A 21,098-nucleotide genomic window follows, 5' to 3' on the forward strand; every position below is an offset into this window, starting at 1 on the left:
TGATAGTAGAGGAGGTGGTATTGCCTACCCTTACTGATTGTGGACAGTGGGTTAGGAAGTTCAGGATGTAGTCGCAGAGGGAAGAGCCAATCCCCAGGTCATGGAGTTTGGAGATGAGTTTTGTCGGAATAATGGTGTTGCAGACTGAGCTATAGTCAATAAATAGGAGTCTGACATAGGTGTCTTCACTCTTGCTGTTGCCATTGTCTCCTGCTTCAGACATACATGTTGCCATTGTACCGGTTCTCTTGTAAATAAAATTTAACGCAACTCAAATGATGTTACAGGTAAGCTTATGGAAATAAATTACAGTAAGCGTAAGCCCCCTTTCAATTACCATCCTTTGATCTTCACTTCTGCTCACGTTTTTCCCCAGTCTCTCTCTTTTTGTTCTTGTTCCTCTAACTGTTTCAGAAGCATGGAGAATTAGTCAAACATATTTCTGAAATAGTGATAATCAATGTAAATTACAGAAAACTCATGAATGTTATTGTTTGGGTTGAGTTGGATCCGGCCTTTGGCTGAAGTCAATTGAACCGGACCATGGGAATGTGGTGGGGGGTGGTTGGTTTGGGCTTTCAGGTTGGACCTTGGGAGAGTGGGTCAGGTGGGATGTCAGGTTGGGTTGTAGTTTGGGGTGGTGGGGAGTCATGAGTCGGGCCGTGAGAAGGGATGAGAGGCAGGATGGGAGTTGATAGTTAGGCCTACTGAGGGTGGATAGAAGGGAGAAAAAGGAGTTGGGGGAATCCTGTTGGGTTGGGAGTTCCCATTGTAAGGAGGGGGGGTGGTTGTCATTGGTGTAGTCCCTTGGGGGGGACTGAAATAGTTCCGCAGGGAAAGTAGGGGGAGGGGTGAGGCTTGTATTATAGATACCTAGAATTTAGAAGAGATTTTAGGTACCTATTGGTATAACCCAGTAAAAGCCATCTGAAGTTTGTGATTTAACTTGCATTTTCGGATGGTGCCCAGTGCAGGGCAATTATGCTGGGGATGTGCACAATGGACAATGTCTTTGCAAACCTTACCCAGGAGCTTCTGGGAGAGAGGGAGTTCCGCAGTACATTTTTAGCACCTGTCTTGAAATTCTACTGTGCAGAAAAGCAGTTCATCCTTTTGGATTGGGAGTTAGGAGCAAAATCTGTAACCACAGTGTGGCTACATCTGCTTTGGAATGAGGCAAAATCATATTTGAACACCCAGCATAAAACATTTACTGAAAAAACATTTCCTCATTTTTGTCAGTCTGCTCTGTGACCTGGATGTTAAACATGGCTAAACTTGGCTTTTGCCCTGTCAGTTCTTTCATTCAGAGTATTATCTTTATTGTGGTTAATGAAATAATGTACTGCAGATGTTTATCAGTGCACTTTGAGCAGGAGCATGTCTTCTGCTGGTTCTCCTTGAGATGCTTGTAATCGCATACGCACAAACCAGCTGCTAAGTAATGGAAGAATGTAATGAATGTGACACTGCAGACCTCTGAATTCCTCTGGTAGTTGTACAATGTCAACACACACACCACATCATGCTTGTTCTTCAGCTGGCCATTACATTGAAGCTCAATCTGTTCTGTTTGAATTTTTGTGGCACAGTGACTGCTAACAGAGTGTTTTCAAGCCACTCTAGTTCTGCCAATTGGTCGTGAACATTTGAGAAATCGTTGAAATGCAGTTGTTGAAGAGATCAGATGCTGTTAAAGCTAAAGGAAAATGAGGCTGGAGAAGTAATAATAGGAAACAAAGTAATGGCAGAGGAACTGAATAGTTACTTTTGTATCAGTCTTCACAGTGGATGACACCAGTGAGATGCCAGAACTCCAGGAGAGTCGGGGGCACAGGTGAATGTAGTGGCCGTCACCTAAGGAGGAGGTCTTGGGGAAACTGAAAGGTCTGAAGGTGGATGAATCACCTGGACTACACCCCAGGGTTCTAAAAGAGATAGCTGAGGAAATTGTGGAGGCATTGTGGTGATCTTTCAGGAGTCACTGGAGGCAGGGAGGGTAGCAGAGGTTTGGAAAGAAGTGAATGTAATATCGCTCTTGGCTTTTTGGTTAAGATCAAGTGTAGTATCAACAAGCTGTGCTTGGTTGAGGTCATTAGGTTACATTTTAGCTTCATTTGAAGCAATTTTTAAAAGCGGTATCTCGGTCTGTTTGGCTAAGGTGCAAATGAAATTAAGCCTTGGGGGAGGCCTACTCCAATCAGCTTGGATCATGTAGAGCAAGCCCAAGACCGGAGGTGAGAGCCCTGTCTTGTCAGCTTGAATTGGGAATGTCTCAACTTGTTGAGACTCTGAATTGGACTTGATTTGATTGAATTGGAATAAAAACAAAAATGAAAAAAAGGGGAGGAAGATAGTAATGGGAAATTATAGGCCGGTTAGCCTGACTTCGGTCATTGGCAAGATTTTAGAGTCCATTGTTAAAGAAGAGATAAAGTACTTGGAAGAGATTAAGTACTTGGAAGTGATAAACTAGGACTGAGTCAGCACGGCTTTGTCAAGGGGAGGTCATATCTGACAAATCTGTTAGAGTTCTTTGAGGAGATAACAAGGAAGTTAGATAAAGAAGAACAGTGGACACGATTTATTTAGATTTCCAGAAGGCTTTTGACAAGGTGCCGCATAGGAGACAGTTAAATAAGCTAAGCGCCCATGGTGTTAAGAGTAAGATCCTGGCAAAGATAGAGGACTGGCTGACAGGCAGAAGGCAGAGAATGGGGATAAAGATGTCTTTTTCAGGAAGGCAGCTGGTGACTAATGGTGTGCCTCAGGGGTCAGTGCTGAGACCACAACTTTTCACAATATACGTTAACGATTTGGAGGAAGGAAGTGAAGGCATGGTGCTAAGTTTGCAGGTGATACAGGAAGCAGGGAGGGCTGCAGAGGGACTTGGACAGGTTAGAGGAGTGGGAAAAGAAGTGGCAGATGGAATACAATGTGGAAAAGTGTGAGGTTATGCACTTTGGAAGGAGGCATGGAGGCATAGGCTATTTTCTAAATGAGAAAATGCTTACGGAATCAGAAACACAAAGGGACTTGGGAGCCATTGTTCAAGATGATCTTAAGGTTAATGTGCAGGTTCAGTTGGCAGTTAGGAAGGCAAATGCAATGTTAACATTCATGTCGAGAGGACTAGAATGCAAGAGCACGGATGTACTTCTGAAGCAGTATAAGGCTCTGGTCAGACCCCATTTAGAGTATTGTGAACAGTTTTGGTCCCCATATCTGAAGATGGATGCGCTGGCCTTGGAAAGGGTCCAGAGAAGGTTCACAAGAATGATCCCTGGATTGAAGAGCTTGTTGTATGAGGAATGATTGAGGACTCTGGGTCTGTATTTGTTGGAGTTTAGAAAGATGAGTGGGGGATCTTATTGAAACTTACAGGATACTGCGAGGCCTGGACATGGGGAGGATGTTTCCACCTGTAGGAAAAACTAGAACCAGAGGACACAACCTCAAGCTAAAGGGATGATCCTTTGAAACAGAGATGAGGAGAAATTTCTTCAGCTAGAGAGTGGTGAATCTGTGGAACTCTTTGCTGCAGGAAGCTTTGGAGGCCAGGTCATTGAGTGTATTTAAGACAGAGATAGGTAGGTTCTTGATTAATAATGGGATCAGGGGTTATGGGGAAAAGGCAGGAGAATGGGCATGAGAAAAATATCAGCCATCTTTAAATGGCGGAACTGACTCGATGGGCCTAATGGCCTAATTCTGCTCCTGTGTCTTATGGTTTATGTGTAACTCAAAGGATGTTTTATCAATGTGATTTAATATGAATCTCCTTCAGGTTTATTTAGATTTTATTCACCCTGCATACTCTTCACAGCACCATGTTCATACTCATGTTGGGGTTGTCAGTTTTTCTGAGAGATTTTCAGTTGGGCCATCCATCATGAGTGCGGCTGTGCCAATGCGAAGCTCTGATCTTTACAACCAGTTTTTATTAATGCACCACGTAGTTTCTCCTATACATGACTTTGTTGCACGAGAGCAAACTTTGATGGATCATTCTTCGCAGTGTCTCACAAAACACTGTGTAATAGTGCCCCAGCCTAATAAAATTCTGAGACCATGGGTGGGATTTTCCAGTTCTTCCTGCCAGCGGGATTCAGGTTTCTAACACAGGAAACAAAAAGTCCGTCAGCGGGGACTTTTCCCGATCTGTGTGCCTGGCTTGAAAGATGTGAGTTTCAGGATCTACTTTCCTCCTCAATAAGCACAGCTCGTTATTTAAATCTAACAGGATGGCTTTCATAGAAAATAGGCTATCCAGATGACTGGTTGAGTGTGGAAACTCAGGAAAATAAATAATAATGTGCTGTCTTGCTGCACAAGTTTGTTGTTTAACATGATATGCAGTCTTTTTAAAAAAATTTCATGGGATGTGAGCATGGCTAACAATGCTAGCATTTGTTGTGCATCATCCCTAATTGCCCATGAGAAGGTGGTGATGAGCTACTGCCTTGAACCGCTGCCATTCATGTGGTGTTGATAAACCCATAGTGCTGTTAGGGAGAAAATTCCAGGATTTTGACCCAGTGACAATGAAAGAATGGTGATTATAATTCCAAGTCAGGATGGTATAACCTTTGGAGGGGAACCTGTAGGCAGTGGTGTTCCAGTGCATCTCCTGCCTTGTTCTTTTAGGCGGTAGAGTTGCTCAATGAATTGCTGCAGTGCGTCTTGTAGATGGTGCACACTGCTGCCACCATGCACTAGTGGTGTAGAAGGTGTAAGTTCAAGTTGGTGGATGGGATGCTGATCAAATGGGCTGCTTTGTCCTGGATCGTGTCAAGCTCTGGAGTGTTGTTGAAGCTGCACTCATCCAGGCAAGTGGAGAGTATTCCATCACATTCTTGACCTGTAACTCGGAGGAGGCTTTGCGAAGCTAGCCAGCAAATTACACAAACCAGAATTCCCAATCTATGATCTTCTTTTGTAACCATAGTATTAACTGGTCCAGTTAAGTTTCTGGTCAATGGTAATGTCCCCACTCCACAGGATGTTGATTGTTGGGGACAATGCAATTTACATGTCAAGGGAAGATGATTAGATTCTTTCTTGATGGAAATGGTCATTGCTTGGCACTTGTGTGATAAGAATGTTACTTGCCAATTATCAACCCATGCCTGAATGTTATTGACAACACCAGTTTAAAGTCCAACAGGTTTACTTGGAATCATGAGCTTTTGGAGTCACTCATCTGATGAAGGAGTATCGCTCTGAAAGCTCGTGATTTCAAATAAACCTGTTGGACTTTAACCTGGTGTTGTGAGATCTTTTACTGTTCCTACCCCAGTCCAACGCTGGCATCTCCACATCATGAATGTTATTCACGTCTTTCCAGAAGTGGGAATGGGCTGCTGCAGTAGCTGAAGATAAAAAGAACATAAGAGCCAGAGTAGATCACTCAGCTGTCTGTGGAAGAGAATTCATCTTGCAGCACCCATTCGCATTGATACAACCAATAAGGACCTCTAACCTGTTGGACAATCGTAGGCTCCTGTACTTTTGCTTCATCAATCCCCTTACCTACCTCACTTGGAATTGCATCCTCTTATCACTGACAGCCGATCAATTTAGAAGACCCTTTCTTAAAAGGTGTGTCTGCCTTCTGAAATAAAATGTCCAGGTAACTTCTCCCCCTCCCTGATGCATAGCTTGAGCTCCAGCTTGTTAACTTGGCACCGAAGTTCCTTGAGCTGCAGTCGCTCACTGCAGATACAGTTGCCGTGGATCACATTGGCATTGACAAGCTCCCAAGTCTTGGAGCCACAGCACATCCATAATGTGTTTTAATTGATCAATTATTTTCTTAATTATTATTTAAATTAACTTAATACCTCTTCACGAACAAACTAATTTAAACCTTAGTAATGCAATAAAATAAACCTTGCCACTTAAAACAGTAGAAAAATTTCTTTCTCCCTGTGTTTCTAAATTAATTATAAGGTAGCTACAAATTAATTAAATATTTTCTTAATTAAAATGCTCCCTCCTGCTGCTTCACTCTCCTGAACCTCATTGTGAACAAAGGCTCTGGAGTTGAGCAGCGAGGCAGGACAAACACTTTTGCACATTTGGACTCCCAGTGTTATAACACTGAGCCTTGGCATTAGATCAGATCAGGATCTTGAACGACAGTGCGGGTTCAAGAAAGGGAAATGGCAGAGGGTGATCCAGGAAGTGGGAGGTTCAGGGAGAGGGTGAGTTGGGCATGGGAGAGGTGGCAAGTGGGAGGTGGGGAGGGGAGGAGGCTGCAAGATGGAGCTTGGGCACTGGGTAGGGTTGTAAGTTGGAGAGTTTAATGGCTTTCTTTGAGGTAAGTGACCTAGTGGACGTGGTTATTGTTTTGCTGCATATAATGATGATGATGATACAAGTTGGAAAGCGTACCTTGTGGATATGTGATGACTTGCATTTATTTGCTGTATTAGTTAACACATCATAATGGAAACGAAGATCAAAAGTGAACAAGTTACGGGAGTATGGAAAAATTGCACATTGATTGAAAAGTAATTACAAACTGACCAAAGGTGACCTGTAAGGTGAATAGAATCAAAGCATGATTTTAAAAAGATAGAAGGCCTTTTAATGTGAGAAGAATTTAGACCTTTGGGCAATTTACTCTGCGTCAGTGGTTTTAGTATTTACATGTATAAATTGTATCAGTAAACTACACTTGGTTTTCCTGCTTCATACTTTGTTTCTCTGCCAGGACATTAAGAAAATATTTTCCTTTGCAGCACCCCTGGAACACTTGAACAGAATTATGTGGTTTGTGACTTGCAACAGAAAATTAACATGTTGTACTCCTTCTTGAAGAATCACCTGAACAAGAAGATAATTGTCTTTTTTTCAAGCTGCAAAGAGGTAGGTGTTGATAATAAATTACAAAGTTATTCCTGCATACACAAGAAAATGTATGACCTTCACCATTTTTGACACTGCTGCAAAGTACCTAAGAGGATCATTTCATTATGATAACCATGAGCAGTCATGGCTTCTGGGGTAAGCCTTGAACAAGTCTCTGTGTGGAGTTGCACATTCTCCCTGTGTCTGCATGGATTTCCTGTGGATGCTCTGGTTTCTTCCCACACTCAATGATCTAAGAGTTAGGTTGATTGCCTTGGTAAATTGCCCTTTAGTATCACGGGGATTAGCAGGGTAAATATATCAAAATAAGGGGAAGCAGATTTAGGACTGAGTTGAGGAGGAACTTCTTCACACAAAGGGTTGTGAATCTGTGGAATTCCCTGTCAGTGAAGCAGTTGAGGCTCATTGAATGTTTTTAAGGCAAGGATAGATAAAGGAATTAAGGGTTATGGTGAGCGGCAGGTAAGTGGAGCTGAGTCCACAAAAAGACCAGCCATGACCTTATTGAATGGTGGAGCAGCCTTGAGGGGCCAGATAGCCTACTCCTGCTCCTAGTTCTTATGTATATGTGGGCTTATGGTGATAGGGCCTGGGTGGGATTGATGTCATTGCAGGCTCGAAGTGCTGAATGCCTTCCCTCTGTGTTGTATGGATTCTATGATTCTATGAATTATCAGCTGTGTGCTACTATGCCAATTTTGTGTCCAAAGTCTATGATCTGCCATTTGCATCTTACAGAGGACACTGCAAAGCTATCCTGAGCTATTATTCATTGAATCACTACATTGAGCCTCCAACGACATGAATCCCACCCAGGCCCCATCCCAGTAACCCCACATATTTACCCTGCTAATTCCCTGACACTGAGGGGCAATTTCTAATGGCCAGTCAACCTAACCCACACATCTTTGGACTGTAGGAGAAAACCAGAGCACCCAGAGGGAATTTGCGCAGACACGGGGAGAACATGCAAACTCCACAGTGACAGTGACCCAACGCTGAAATTGAACTTGGGTCCTGGCGCTGTGAGGCAGCAGTGCTAACCACTGTGCCACCATGCTGCGCCATGCAAACACGAGCTGAACTGGGGGGGCTGTCTTGACCAGAAGGTAAAGCAACCACCACAGGAACATAGAAGTGATCAAATCATGAGGATTTGAGTAGTCCCGGATTAAATTCTGTGGACCCTCACATGAACAGTGGAAAAAGTTGTCTGACTGCATCAAAAACAGACAACTGGTTATTATTGTATATGTGCAGCTATTGGCTTTAGTTTACTCAAAGACACACTGAATTGTGGACTAAAATCCCAAAGCACTCTTAAAAATTCTGGAATTCAATGTAGTGAAAACAAACGTAACTGGTAAAATGTTTCCTCGAGGCAGTGACTCTTCACTCAGGGTTGTTTTACAGTTGTATGTGTTTGCGGTATACCCCTTTCGTCTGTTCTTCAGCTGTGTTTGAGTTTTGAAAGGGCAAGAAATGTAGTTTTTAAAAATTTTGTAAGGTGTATAGCTTGTTTTGCACTGTTTGACTTTTTAATTAAAATGGAACCGTAGGCAGATTTTCATTAGGGTTGTTGATGCTTGCAATTTGTGCTGCATTGAGGGATAGTTTGAAGAAATACTGCAAATTGCAAGCATTGGCATGTTATTTTCTGAATGGTGCAGGATATTCTTGTTTGACTGTCAACCTGCATGTTGGATTGTGAGGAGCTTTCTTGAAACATTGGATTGAGAGGGGCTTTCTTGAAATGGAAATTCAAAGAAAAGTAACAAAAGAACATAAGAAATAGGAGCAGGAGTAGGCCATCTAGCCCTTTGAGCCTGCTCCGCCATTCAGTAAGATCATGGCTGATCTGAAGTGGCTCAGTTCGGCTTTCCTGCTTTTTCCCCATAACCCTTAATTCCCTTGTCTGTCAAAAACCTATCTACCCCTGTCTTAAATATATTTAGTGAGGTAGCCTCCACCACTTCAACGGGCAGAGAATACCAGAGATTCACCACCCTTTGAGTGAAGAAGTTCCTCCTCAACTCTGTTCTAAACTGCCCCCCCCTTATCTTGAGGCTGTGCCCTCTAGTCCTGCTGTCCTTTCTGAGCGGGAAGAATCTCTCTACCTCTACCCTATCCATCCCTTTCATTATCTTATACGTCTCTATAAGATCCCCCCTCATCCTTCTAAACTCCAACGAGTACAGACCCAGTCTATTTAGTCTCTCTTCATAGTCTAACCCCCTCATCTCCGGTATCAGCCTAGTGAACCACCTCTGCACTCCCTCCAAGGCCAAAATATCCTTGCGCAAGTGCGGCGACCAAAACTGCACATGGTACTCCAGCTGCGGCCTCACCAGTGCCCTGTACAGTTGCAGCAAGACTTCCCTGCTTTTATACTCAGTCCCCCTTGCTATAAAGGCCAGCATTCCATTCGCCTTCTTGATCACCTGCTGCACCTGCAGACTGGGTTTTTGTGACTCATACACAAGGACCCCCAGGTCCCTCTGCACCGTAGCATGCTGCAGCTTTTCGCCCTTTAAATAGTAGTCCCTCCTACTACTATTCCTGCCAAAGTGGATAACCTCACACTTGCTAACATTGCACTCCATCTGCCAGGTCCTCACCCACTCACTCAGCCTATCCAGATCTCTCTGCAGACTTTCCACGCCCTCCGCACAATTTGCTTTTCCACTCATCTTCGTGTCATCAGCAAATTTTGTCACCCTACACTCAGCCCCCTCCTCCAGATCATCTGTATAAATGGTAAATAGCTGAGGCCCCAGCACCGATCCCTGGGGCACTCCACTAGTCACCAACCGCCAATCAGAATAGCACCCATTGATACCAACTCTCTGCTTCCTATTAGACAACCAATCCTCTATCCATGCTAACACCTTACCCCCAACTCCATGCCCGCTAACCTTCTGAAGCAACCTTTTGTGTGGCACCTTATCAAAGGCCTTTTGAAAATCGAGAAACACCACATCTACTGGTTCCCCTCTGTCTACCGCACTAGTCACATCCTCATAGAAATCCAATAAATTCATTAAACACAACGTCCCCTTAACGAATCCGTGCTGCGCCTGCTCTATCAAACCATTCCTTTCCAGGTGCCTCGCTATTTCTTCTTTGATGACGGATTCAAGCATTTTTCCAACAACAGACGTTAAACTAACCGGCCTATAATTCCCTGCCTTTTGCCTGCTACCTTTTTTAAACAGCGGCGTAACATTAGCCGTTTTCCAATCTTCCGGCACTTCCCCGGGATCCAGCGAAGTTTGGTAAATAATCACTAAGGCATCCACTATCACCTCTGCCATTTCCTTCAGAACCCTGGGATGCACTCCATCCAGTCCTGGGGACTTGTCCACCATCAGTCCTGCTAGTCGATCAAGCACTACCTCTCGAGTGACAGTAATCGCATTCAGGCCCTCAACTCCTACCATCCTTCTATCTTTAATATCTGGCAATCTATTCGCATCCTCCTCCGTGAAGACCGAGGCAAAAAACTTATTTAAGGCCTCAGCCATTTCCTCATCTCCTACCACTAAATCTCCCCTCTCACCCTCTAAGGGTCCAACATTCACTCTAGCCAGCCTCCTCCTCTTTATATATTTGTAACCTGCAGCTTTACATCAGTAAAATGGAGGAATAAAATTAACTTTAATTGTTTTTTTGGGAGAGGGTTGGGTTCAAGATTTATTAAATCCTTCACTCTCCTTTTCTGTACATTAGGTCCAGTATCTGTTCCGTGCATTTTGCCGTCTTCGTCCTGGTATGCCAGTTCTGGCTCTTTATGGCAAGCAACAACAGATGAAACGAGTTGAGGTCTACAATGAATTTTGCCGGAAAAAGGCTGCTGTACTATTTGCAACAGACATAGCTGCTCGAGGACTTGGTACGTAGAGTACAGGGGTGAAGACTATGTTTAAAAGTATAAGACAATTTGAAACTTTTATTTTTTCATGTTTCTCTCTTCCTACTTGGTTTGCTTTTGAAAAACTCATTTGATTATTTCTAAAACTGTTCTCTGTGCCTGTTTATACATATACTGTCCTTTGTGCTCTGCCATGCATTCATTCAACTTCTCATAGAATCCCTACAGTACAAAAGGAGGCCATTTGGCCCATCTGGTCCATACCAACTCTCCAGCATCTTACTCGGGACTTATCCCTGTATTTAACCTGTTAATTCCCCATCCTAGAGATCTTGGGACACCAAGGGGCAATTTTAGCATGGCCAATCATTGCAAACTGTACAACTTTGGACTGTGGGAAGAAACCGGAGCACCTGGAGAAAACCTATGCAAACGCGGGGAGAAAATGCAAACTCTAGACAGGCAATCACTCAAGGCTGGAATTGAACCCTGGGCTCCTCAATTAAATTATCACATGAGTGCTTGAATGTTGCATTGAGAATAACAGTCAGGCTAACCATTATCATGAAATAATCAGCCAGCAGCTTACAAAGTTAAATGCTGAAAGCCAGAAATTCGACTTCCCTGCTTCTCCATGGGCTGTACTATAATTGTGCTTTGCCGATAGACTGCAGTGAAGTCACTGTAAGGGCTTGAAGTTGAGGTTTCCCAATGGCAACCCATAAGTGCTGTGGAAAGTTATGGAAAGTTCAAACATAAGTGAATTTTTAATGGTATGATCACTCATATTGTATGACAATAATTCTGTGGACCTGAACTCTAAAATTAGAAATATGGTGTCTACAGTATTTGTTCACAATTTGACTATTGTTGGAGATTTAATAAGAAAATGTAAACTGTGTTGTTTTAATTTTGCTGTCTTTAATCATTCATTCTCTCAGCTTTCTTTCCCAATCTTTATTTCCCTTTGTCATTCTATTTTATGCTTCCTGTTTTAGAATTGGATTGTTTAGTGATGATGCTTGCCATGATTGGTTGAAGAGCCTTGTTGATTCTTGCCCTGCTCACAGGTGCCCTGCAGAGGGCGCAGTGCTGGATCAGATTGCGGGTCTATGCGTAAAGGCTTGTGAAAACTCTGCACAACTATCATTGTAGTGAATGGCAAGCACCATTCTTTCACTATTGACTATAAAATCTGGAACTGCATGCTTGTGATAGGATTGCTGAGAATGTTTTAAGTTTTACAATAATGGCTTCAGGGCAGCTGGTTCATGATACAGAGCAATGCCAACAGCATGCGTTCAATTTCTATACTGGCTGAAGTCATTCACAAAGGCTCTGCCTTCTCAACCTTGCCTCTCACCTGAAGTGACTCTCAGGTTAAATCACCACCAGTCAGCTCTTCTCCCTCAAAGGAGAGAGCAGGCCATGGTCATCTGGGACTATGAAGACTTTACCTTATACCGTTGCACATAGCTAAAATAAAAAGCATGGCACAAATGTGTGTACTGGTAGATTATTCCTGAAGCTATTTGACTGTTTCTCTTTCCAGATTTTCCTGCCGTGAACTGGGTTCTTCAGTTGGATTGTCCAGAGGATGCTAATACTTACATTCATAGAGCAGGGAGGACAGCCAGGTATGGTGATGATGTGCAGCCACACATTTCAAAATGTCTCTTGGGAATTCTTGTAATATTCTTACTCATGTGCATGTGCAGAACATGAGGTGGAAAATTATAGATCAAAATATTCTATTTTTAAACTATCATAAATTTTAATTTTTTTTCTACTTGGGCAAATTATTTTCCTTTAGCTGAAATGAATGTTCTGTCATGAAAATTTAAATGGCTTTCATGTGTCCTGCACTATGCGTTAGTGACCAGAAGTAGCATAAGGAGCCAAAATGATGTGTGTACATGACTGGTATATTAGCAGAATATTTAATGGTTGTGGAAAAAGAAATCTTCTTGGTGAAAATTAACACGTATAAATAAGGACTTTAATATTTAACTTAAACAGCATGAACCGAAGTACTAATTTAACTTTATTTCTTTATTTTATTTAATTCCTTAGTTACAGTTTTATAATTTTTAATTCAAGATTAATTAGTTGCAGTTAATTGAAATTATTACTTGGGGGCCAAATTATCTCTGCACAACCCTGTTTAATCATTATCAGTCCTCTAAGCCAGAGAAGGGCTGATATGTTTGTGAACCAGACACTGAAGATGCACTACATTTCTGGGGACAGCAGATAATTCATTTTCATTTCAGTGGCACATCAAAGATCAACACCAGTTACTGTGGCTGTGATGAAACTAGCCATTTGAATTTGGGTTTCTGCAGATATTCCACTTTCTGGAGATGAGGGGTGGTGCAACTCCTAGGTGCATGACTTGGGTGTTGCTTATGGGTATGTCTTGAGTTTTAAGCCAGTGATAATGGCCCAGATCTTCCAATCAGGATTAGAAACCCTATTTCCGACCCTGATCAGACAAAAAAAATGCACATTTGCTTCCTTCTGTTTTTTCTGAGTGATCTTCCAATGGTGGATCTTTCACATCTGACTCAGTGCAGCAAACTTCATTGGGAGCAGCAAAGGGAATCCATGCTCCCTTTTTATGGCACCAAATGGTGCATTTTGGTAAATAAAGAGTTTAATTATCCAAAAGTTTCTTTGAAAAGATCAGTGGGAGAAAGTAAGGGTCGGTGGGTAGGGTGGTAAGTGGGTGAGGCATGTAGCTGGGTAGTTGAGTGAGGTGGGTAGGAAGTGGTCGGGCTCAGAGGCAGCTGGTGGTGTTCAGGAAGGGAGTCAGAAACTGGGGTCTAGTCAGGTGGCGTCCGGTAGGTTTACCAGTTTACCACAGTTACCAAACTAGGTCTTTTCCTGTCTAACATTCTCTGGGTAACTATCTAAGTAAGAAATGGGAACCATCCAGAGTCTCTGACACTAACTCAGACTTGGAAGGTCCCAGGGAGTAGGATCCATTGGACTTCAAATTTCCTGAATGTTTCCCACAGAGTCCTTGAGTTGGGACTTTTGAGGAGTTCTATAAGTGCATCTTCTAGAGTACATCTGATCTCCAACTATCTGGGGACTGATAGATCTGAGCTATATCCTAAGATAGACCTGAAATTTGCAACAGTATTATTTTTTGGGAGCTGGTCCACTGAGAATTCTCCCCTTGGAACAGAATGCAGCAGAGTAGGGAGGAGTCGTTGTGGGGCAGTGGATGATGAGGTGGGAATGGATCAACTTTCTTATTAGAAAAGGAATATTTGATGTGAAATCAGTAGATTTACATTTAGTAGTTGGTAAGAGACCGGTTTCCATTGCATCTGATAGTATATGAATTTTTTTCAAGGCATATGACATAAAGGATGCATTATATAGAATCTTTACAGTGCAGAAGGCCATTCGGCCCATCAAACCCACACCAATGACAATCCCAGGCAGGCCCTATCTCTGTATTTACCCTGCTAATCTCCCTGACTCTAAGGGACAAATTAGAATGGCCAATCAACCTAATCCACATCTTTGGATTGTGGGAGGAAATCCATGCAGATTTGGGGAGAATGTGCAAATTCTACACAGAGTCACCCAAGGCTGGAATTGAACCTGGGTCTCTGGTGCTGTGAGGCAACAGTGCTAACCACTAGGCTACTGTGTCACCCTATAATTTCTGAAAAACTTGGAATATATTCACTAGGACATTGTAATTCCCTTTTGTTTCAGTTGTATGTTGTTTTTTAAATGATACTATTCATCACATTAGATTTTTTACTATCTTTAAAATACCAGAGTATTGTGTGTAGAGTCATACATAGTACAATATGTCTCATTTTATGGCTTAGCTGGTTTGTGGAGAATTTAAAACTGTGCAAATATACTTTGTAAATTCTATTTTACATATTAATCCTTCAAGCCAATGGATTTACTCATCTGAATGCAATGGGGCTGATTATATTGTTAACTTGTTTACTTGTCATTGAAGAGGTTTGGATGCAATGTCTTGACTTGTTAAAACTTGGTTTGCTAATTTACATTGACATCAGTCTGGCAATCAAACTCTATCCTGAGCTTCTCAAATTATTAAATTATTCATTTAACTAGGCACATAGTGTTGTTACAGCTAAACAACCTGGTCTTGCTGCCTTGTGACTAAGGATGAGTTAGTTATGTTTCTCTTTCTTTGGACAACTACTCAATTTGGTAATTTGCTTTCCTGAGCTTAAATCCTTCCCTGATTACCTCCACCCTCTCTAAACATAGGAAAATATAGGATGGCATTTATAGCTAAAGGAATAGAATATAAAGGTAAGGAAGAAGTATTGTTACAACTATACAAGGCATTGGTGAATATTGTGCACAGTTTTGGAAAGATGTACTGGCATTGGAGGCAGTTCAGAGGAGGTTCACTAGATTGATTTCAGAGATGAGGGGTTTGTTGTGTGAAGAGAGATTGCACAGTTTAGGTCTATACTGTCTGGAATTTAGAAGAATGAAGGGAGATGAAATTGAGGTATACAAGATGATGAAAGGTATGGATGAAGTAGATGTGGAGTGGATGCTTCTACTGGAGGGGCATTCTAGGACGAGAAGTCATAGCCTTAAGATCAGGGGCAGCAAATTTAAAACAGAGTTGAGGAGAAACTACTCCTAAAGGATTGTGAATCTGTGGAATTTGCCACCCCAAAATGCAGCAGATAAGTGAGTAAATTTAGGGAGGAGTTAGACAGATTTTTAATTGGCAATAGGTTGAAGGGTTATGGAGAAAAGGCAGGAAAGTGGGGATGAGGAGATACCAGCCATGGTCGAATGGCAGAGCAGACTCGATCAGCTGAATGGCCTAATTCTATATCTTATGAATTTATGAACTTACAAACTTAGGACTTGGGAGCAGGAATAGGCCCTTTGGTCCTTCGAGTCTGCTCCACCATTTGATAAGATCATTGCTGACCTGACTTTCCAGTCTGCTCCTCATTACCCTTGCCTCCCTTGTCTACCAAGAATCTATTTGATTCAGTCTTGAATAAAGCCCCTGCTGCTTTCTGAAGAAGAAAATTACAAAGAGTAATAGCCTATAACCCTGGATACTTCCTCTCATTGTACCAGCAGGTTTCTGTCTTCTCCAATTTTGGCCTCTTATGCACTCTGATTTTCTTCTCCCCTTCAGACCTTCTCTGTTTGAATAAGATTTTGGTTATTTGTCCTAATGTTCCTTGAGGCTTAGCATTAAATGTTGATTGATCATGATACTGCAAAGTGCATTGGGATATTTTAGTGTATTGAAAGTGCTATATCAATGCAAATTATTATTGGTCAAAGCTATGATGGAATTAGATTGGCCTCCCATTTTGGGTTCAACAGTAAAACAATATATCCAGTTTGGAACATGATGAAGGAAACAGGGAAGCAGAAGAAATGTCATTTTCCATGGATCTTGATAGTCTTGTAACAAATGTCCAAAGTGATCTGACCTTGGTTCAGCCTGGGACATGCTTTTCACTGCAAAGCATTGAGTGGAAATGGTGCATTGCTTGTATTGGTTATGCGCTGATCTCCTTGAAACTGATCGCAGCAATTCCTTGTCACGTGTTCTAGCTGCAAACAACTAACATAAGCATTGATCCTGGATAAGAAAAACTCAAAAGTTGTGTAGCAAATGTGTGATGAGATGTTTGGCAATAAAATGATGTTGATTGCACATTGAACGAGTACCACATTGCAATGATTATTTTCTAGTTTATTTATTTTTCTAGTCATTTTACAGGAATGCTAAAGAGAATGGAGAGGTATTCAAAGCTGATGTACAAAAATGTCAGTTAATATTCATCTGATATTTTATAGATGTAGCCTCCTAAAATGGTAGAGTCCCAAAATAGAAAGCTCTGTACAGGCTCAGGATGAGTTCTACATCTCTCAGATAATTGAATTGCAGATTATCAGTTGAGATCAGTTTCTGGAAATATGTAATCTATCATTATGCTATGTATTAAAATTCTACAGCTGGTTGGTTGATTCTGTTTTGCCCATTATTATTGCTGTTCAGTCTCCACTATTTAGTTACTGTGTTGATGTGCATTTTCAAAAAATAAGAGTTCTGCACTGTAGGGATTCAATGGTTCTAATTAAATCTAGCAAAGGCATGAAGTGGAACCTTTTTGGTTCAATAGAAATTATTCATAACTTTTCACATTTTCTCAACTGTGTAATTTACTCAGGATCACTTGTTTTTCCAGGTCTAGCTTTTCCATAAGCTATGGAAAGATTTTGTCCTCAGTCTCAATCAGTTCAGTCCAAATATCTGTTGTTTACCATTTGTAGGAGATTCAAGAGAAACTTTAGGGGAATTGTGCTTTAGTCAATCAAAATGTTATTATAATATTTAGCAAATTTGCAATGTTTGAATTAACTTTTCAAATGCAAAGGGCTTTTAATGCATATGTATCAATGAATAATATTTTATGAAGGAAGTGTAGTGTTCTGGTGACCCTGTGCTTTACAAATTATATTAGCAGTGCAAAAACATTGGTGTAATTCTGTTTGTACATTCCATTCAGTTCTGCTGTTCAGTAAAATAATGGCATAACTGTATCAACTCTATCTACCTTTGTTCCTTGTCCTTTGATATTCTTGCAAAAGTCTATCTCATATTTGAAAGTATTAATTGAGCTCACGCCTGCTGCTTTTTGTGGAAGAGTGTTTCACCATTTCTACTATCCTGTGTGAAGAATTGTCCCTGCACTTTTCTTTCTTGAACTGCCTGACTCTGATTTTAAGAATATATCACCTTGCCTCAGTCTCTCCTACTGTTGTGAAATGTTTTTCTTTATCTGCCTTAAAAAAAAGTCTTAACTAAAAAAAAACATCCCTTAACCTTCTGTGTACCCCAGGGCAAACAAATCTAGTTTATTTCATCTCTCCTCATAATCTACCCCTTGGTGAATCTGCATTGTGCTCCTTCCAAGGCCATCGATCCTAACACACAATATCCAGAACTGTACAGTATGCAATTCTCAATGTTGCTTAATCAGGTGTACAGATGTAGCAAAATTTCCTTCCGATTATATTGATATTCCAGCCCTCTAGTTATAAAGGCTAACATTTCATTAGCCTTTTTTCATTTTTGTTTTCTTTCATTTTTATGATCTGTGTACTTGCACCCCAAAATCTCTTAGACATTCAGCTCCTCTACCATCTAAATAATACTTGGAGCTTTCTGTTTTTTTGGTCCAAAAGAAATGGCCTTGCACTTACTTGTGTTGAAGTCTTATCTGCTACGGTTTTGCCTAATCACTTAATCATTCATTGTCGGTTTGTAACTTTGTGCTGTCAACTAGATTACTTACTCTCACTAATCTTTGTGTAATCAGCAAACCTGAACATGTAGTTCTCTGTTCAGTTGTCATCAATGAATACAATGAGCAAAGATTCAAGCAGATCCTTGAGGGATATCACTAGTCAGTTCCTTCGAACTTATATACCCATTATTCTTTCTTTCTGACTTCCACAGCCTAATCAATCATCCTACCAGGCCAATAATTTGCTTCAATTCCATGAGATCTAACTTTAGCAAAGTCTTTTTCATGTGGAAGTGTCAAATGCTGTGTGCAGGTCCATGCAGACTAGGTCAATGGATGTTCCTCAATCTGCTACTTTAGTTACTTTCTCTCAAAATCAGGTTTGATTGATGCAATACTAATCTGCACTGGGGCTCTGCAATCAGTTCAAATTGCTCTTAAGTGTTCAATTCTCTCCTTAGTTATGGATTCCATTAACTTGCCCCATGATAGGTGTTAGACTAACAGATCTATAATTTCCTGGTTTTTCTGTCTCACATTTCTTAAATATTTGACTCTACTTTGCAATTTTAAAATCCGAAAGGAACAATGCCTTAATGCTTTTTGAATGAGACTTTAAACTGAGACTCGGCCTGCTCTGTCAAGTGGATAATGCCGTGGCACTGTAGTGCAATCTACAAGTGCCAGCTATGGCTCAGTTGATAGCGTTCTGGCCTCTTAGTCAGAAGATTGCTCCAGGCTTTTGGTGCAGTGATCTAGCCTGACAATCCAGTGGAGTCCTGAGGGAGAGCTGCACTGTTGGTACTGGCATGATGGCACAGTGGTTTGTACTGCGGTCTCACAGTGCCAGGGATCTGGGTTCAATACCAGCTTTGAGTGACTGTGTGGGAGTTTGTACATTCTCCCCGTGTCTGCGTGGGTTTCCTCCGGGTGCTCTGGTTTCCTCCCACTGTCCAAAGATGTGAGAGTTAGGTTGATTAACCATGCTAAATTTCCTTTAGTGTCAGGGGAATATATGGTGCTCGGGGATAGGGCTTGAGAGGGGATGTTGTCGGTGCATGCTTGATGGGCTGACTGGTTTCCTTCTGCACTGTAGTGATTCTATGATTCTATCTTTCGGATGGGTTGTTAAACCGAGTCCGCATCTGCTCCCCTCAGGAGGCACTATTTTGAAGAAGAGCAGAGTTATCTTCAGTATCCTATCCCTCAATCAACATCACCAACTAATTGCCTGGTCATTATCACTTTGCTGTTTGGCTGCCATATTTCCTACATTACAACAGCGACCACCCTTTCAAAAGTACTTTGGCTGTAAAGTCCTTTAGAAGATCCCAAGTTCATAAAAGGCAGTCTATAATGTGGGTCTCCCTTTCATTTTCTTCCTTTATTTAGAGAGCTTTGGAAGATTTTAGCTCAAGCAATCTGTAGTTTTCTCACGTAAATCTTTTAAAATCCTAGTATGGAAACCATGAATCCCAGGGTTTGTCATTTTACCTAATACATACTGTTTTGTTGTTTACTTCAGTGAGTTCTAGTTCTTGATTTATTGTTAATTCCTTTGGAATGTCAGGCATATTATCCTCTTCTTTTTGCTGTGAAGACTGACAAAAGTAATATATCAGCAATATTGCCACAATAAAAACTCTACTTTTATTCTCTAAATATATTTCTTTCGATGAGGAAATGCCAATTTAATAAGGAGGTAATCATTGATTTTAAAACTCACGTTACAAAATCTTAACAAAGGAAATTGGGTTCTTTGTTCTGCATTCACCTTTCAGTTGACTTTTGGTTTTCTGTGTGGTATAGAATTTGATTCTGTCTGTTTTGGAATACTCTGGTTTTGATGTTCAGGAATCCGGTGTTGGATCCAATGCTGCAGGCCTTCAAATAATCTAAAAGATGGGATGAGCAGTAAACTGACTTATTTTTGTTAAGAATGGAATAAGGCTATCTGGGGCTTGATTTGATAAATTTAACACAAGTTGATTAAAACTGTTTCAGTAGATATGTGGTAACTATAAAATGCTGTGGTGTAGCACATAGTGTATTTTTCATGTCATTGTAAAGTACTTTAAAATGGAATTGGTAACTGAGCAATGTTAGCAATCTGCAAATGTAGGGTGGTGTGAACAGAATTGATGAACTAGGCAAGTCACATTGATAAAAGGCTGTTGAGCAGCTTGAAATACAGCTCTAATGATTCATATGGTTTAGAAGGTTTTTGCAGTTGATTTGCATTTCTGTAGCATAAGAACATAAGGAAGAACATAAGAAATAGGAGCAGGAGTAGGCCATCTAGCCCCTCGAGCCTGCCCCGCCATTCAATAAGATCATGGCTGATCTGCTGCGTCTCAGTTCCACATTCCCGCCATCTCCCCATAACCCTTAATCCCCTTGCCTATCAAAAACCTATCAACCCGCGTCTTAAAAATATTTAGCGAGGCAGCCTCCACCACTTCAACGGGCAGAGAATTCCAGAGATTCACCACCCTTTGAGTGAAGAAGTTCCTCCTCAACTCCGTTCTAAACCGCCCCCCCCCTTTATCTTGAGGCTGTGCCCTCTAGTCCTACTGTCCTTTCTGAGTGGGAAGAGCCTCTCCACCTCTATCCTATCCATCCCATTCATCATCTTATATGTCTCAATGAGATCTCCCCTCATTCTTCTAAACTCTAACGAGTACAAGCCTAGTTTATCTAGCCTCTCCTCATAGCTCAACCCCCTCAACTCCGGTATCAGCCTAGTAAACCTCCTCTGCACTCCCCCCAAGGCCAAAATATCCTTGCATAAGTGCGGCAACCAAAACTGCACACAGTACTCCAGCTGCGGCCTCACCAGTGCCCTATACAGCTGCAGCAAGACCTCCCTACTTTTATATTCAATCCCCCTTTCTATGAAGGCCAGCATCCCATTAGCCTTCCTGACCACCTGCTGCACCTGTAGGCTGGGTTTTTGTGACTCATGCACAAGGACCCCGAGGTCCCTCTGCACCGTCGCCTGCTGCAGTTTTTTGCCATGTAAGTAATAGTCCTTCCTACCAAAGTGG

At 41.6% G+C, this 21,098-nt stretch overlaps 1 protein-coding gene across 2 annotated transcripts in view; it reads left to right on the forward strand.

Moving 5' to 3' along the window:
• ddx10 (DEAD (Asp-Glu-Ala-Asp) box polypeptide 10) overlaps positions 1-21,098 on the forward strand; it is a 275,069-nt gene that overhangs the window by 45,850 nt on the left and 208,121 nt on the right. For both annotated transcript variants that reach the window (XM_080197274.1, XM_080197273.1), the window contains 3 exons: positions 6,747-6,873; positions 10,606-10,768; positions 12,300-12,384. In XM_080197274.1, the coding sequence (XP_080053400.1) occupies positions 6,747-6,873; positions 10,606-10,768; positions 12,300-12,384 (375 nt within the window). The remainder of the gene's footprint in view (positions 1-6,746; positions 6,874-10,605; positions 10,769-12,299; positions 12,385-21,098) is intronic.

This window comes from Carcharhinus amblyrhynchos, chromosome 10 (assembly GCF_965287045.1).
Source record: "Carcharhinus amblyrhynchos chromosome 10, sCarAmb.v2.hapA, whole genome shotgun sequence".
NCBI lineage: Eukaryota > Metazoa > Chordata > Chondrichthyes > Carcharhiniformes > Carcharhinidae > Carcharhinus > Carcharhinus amblyrhynchos.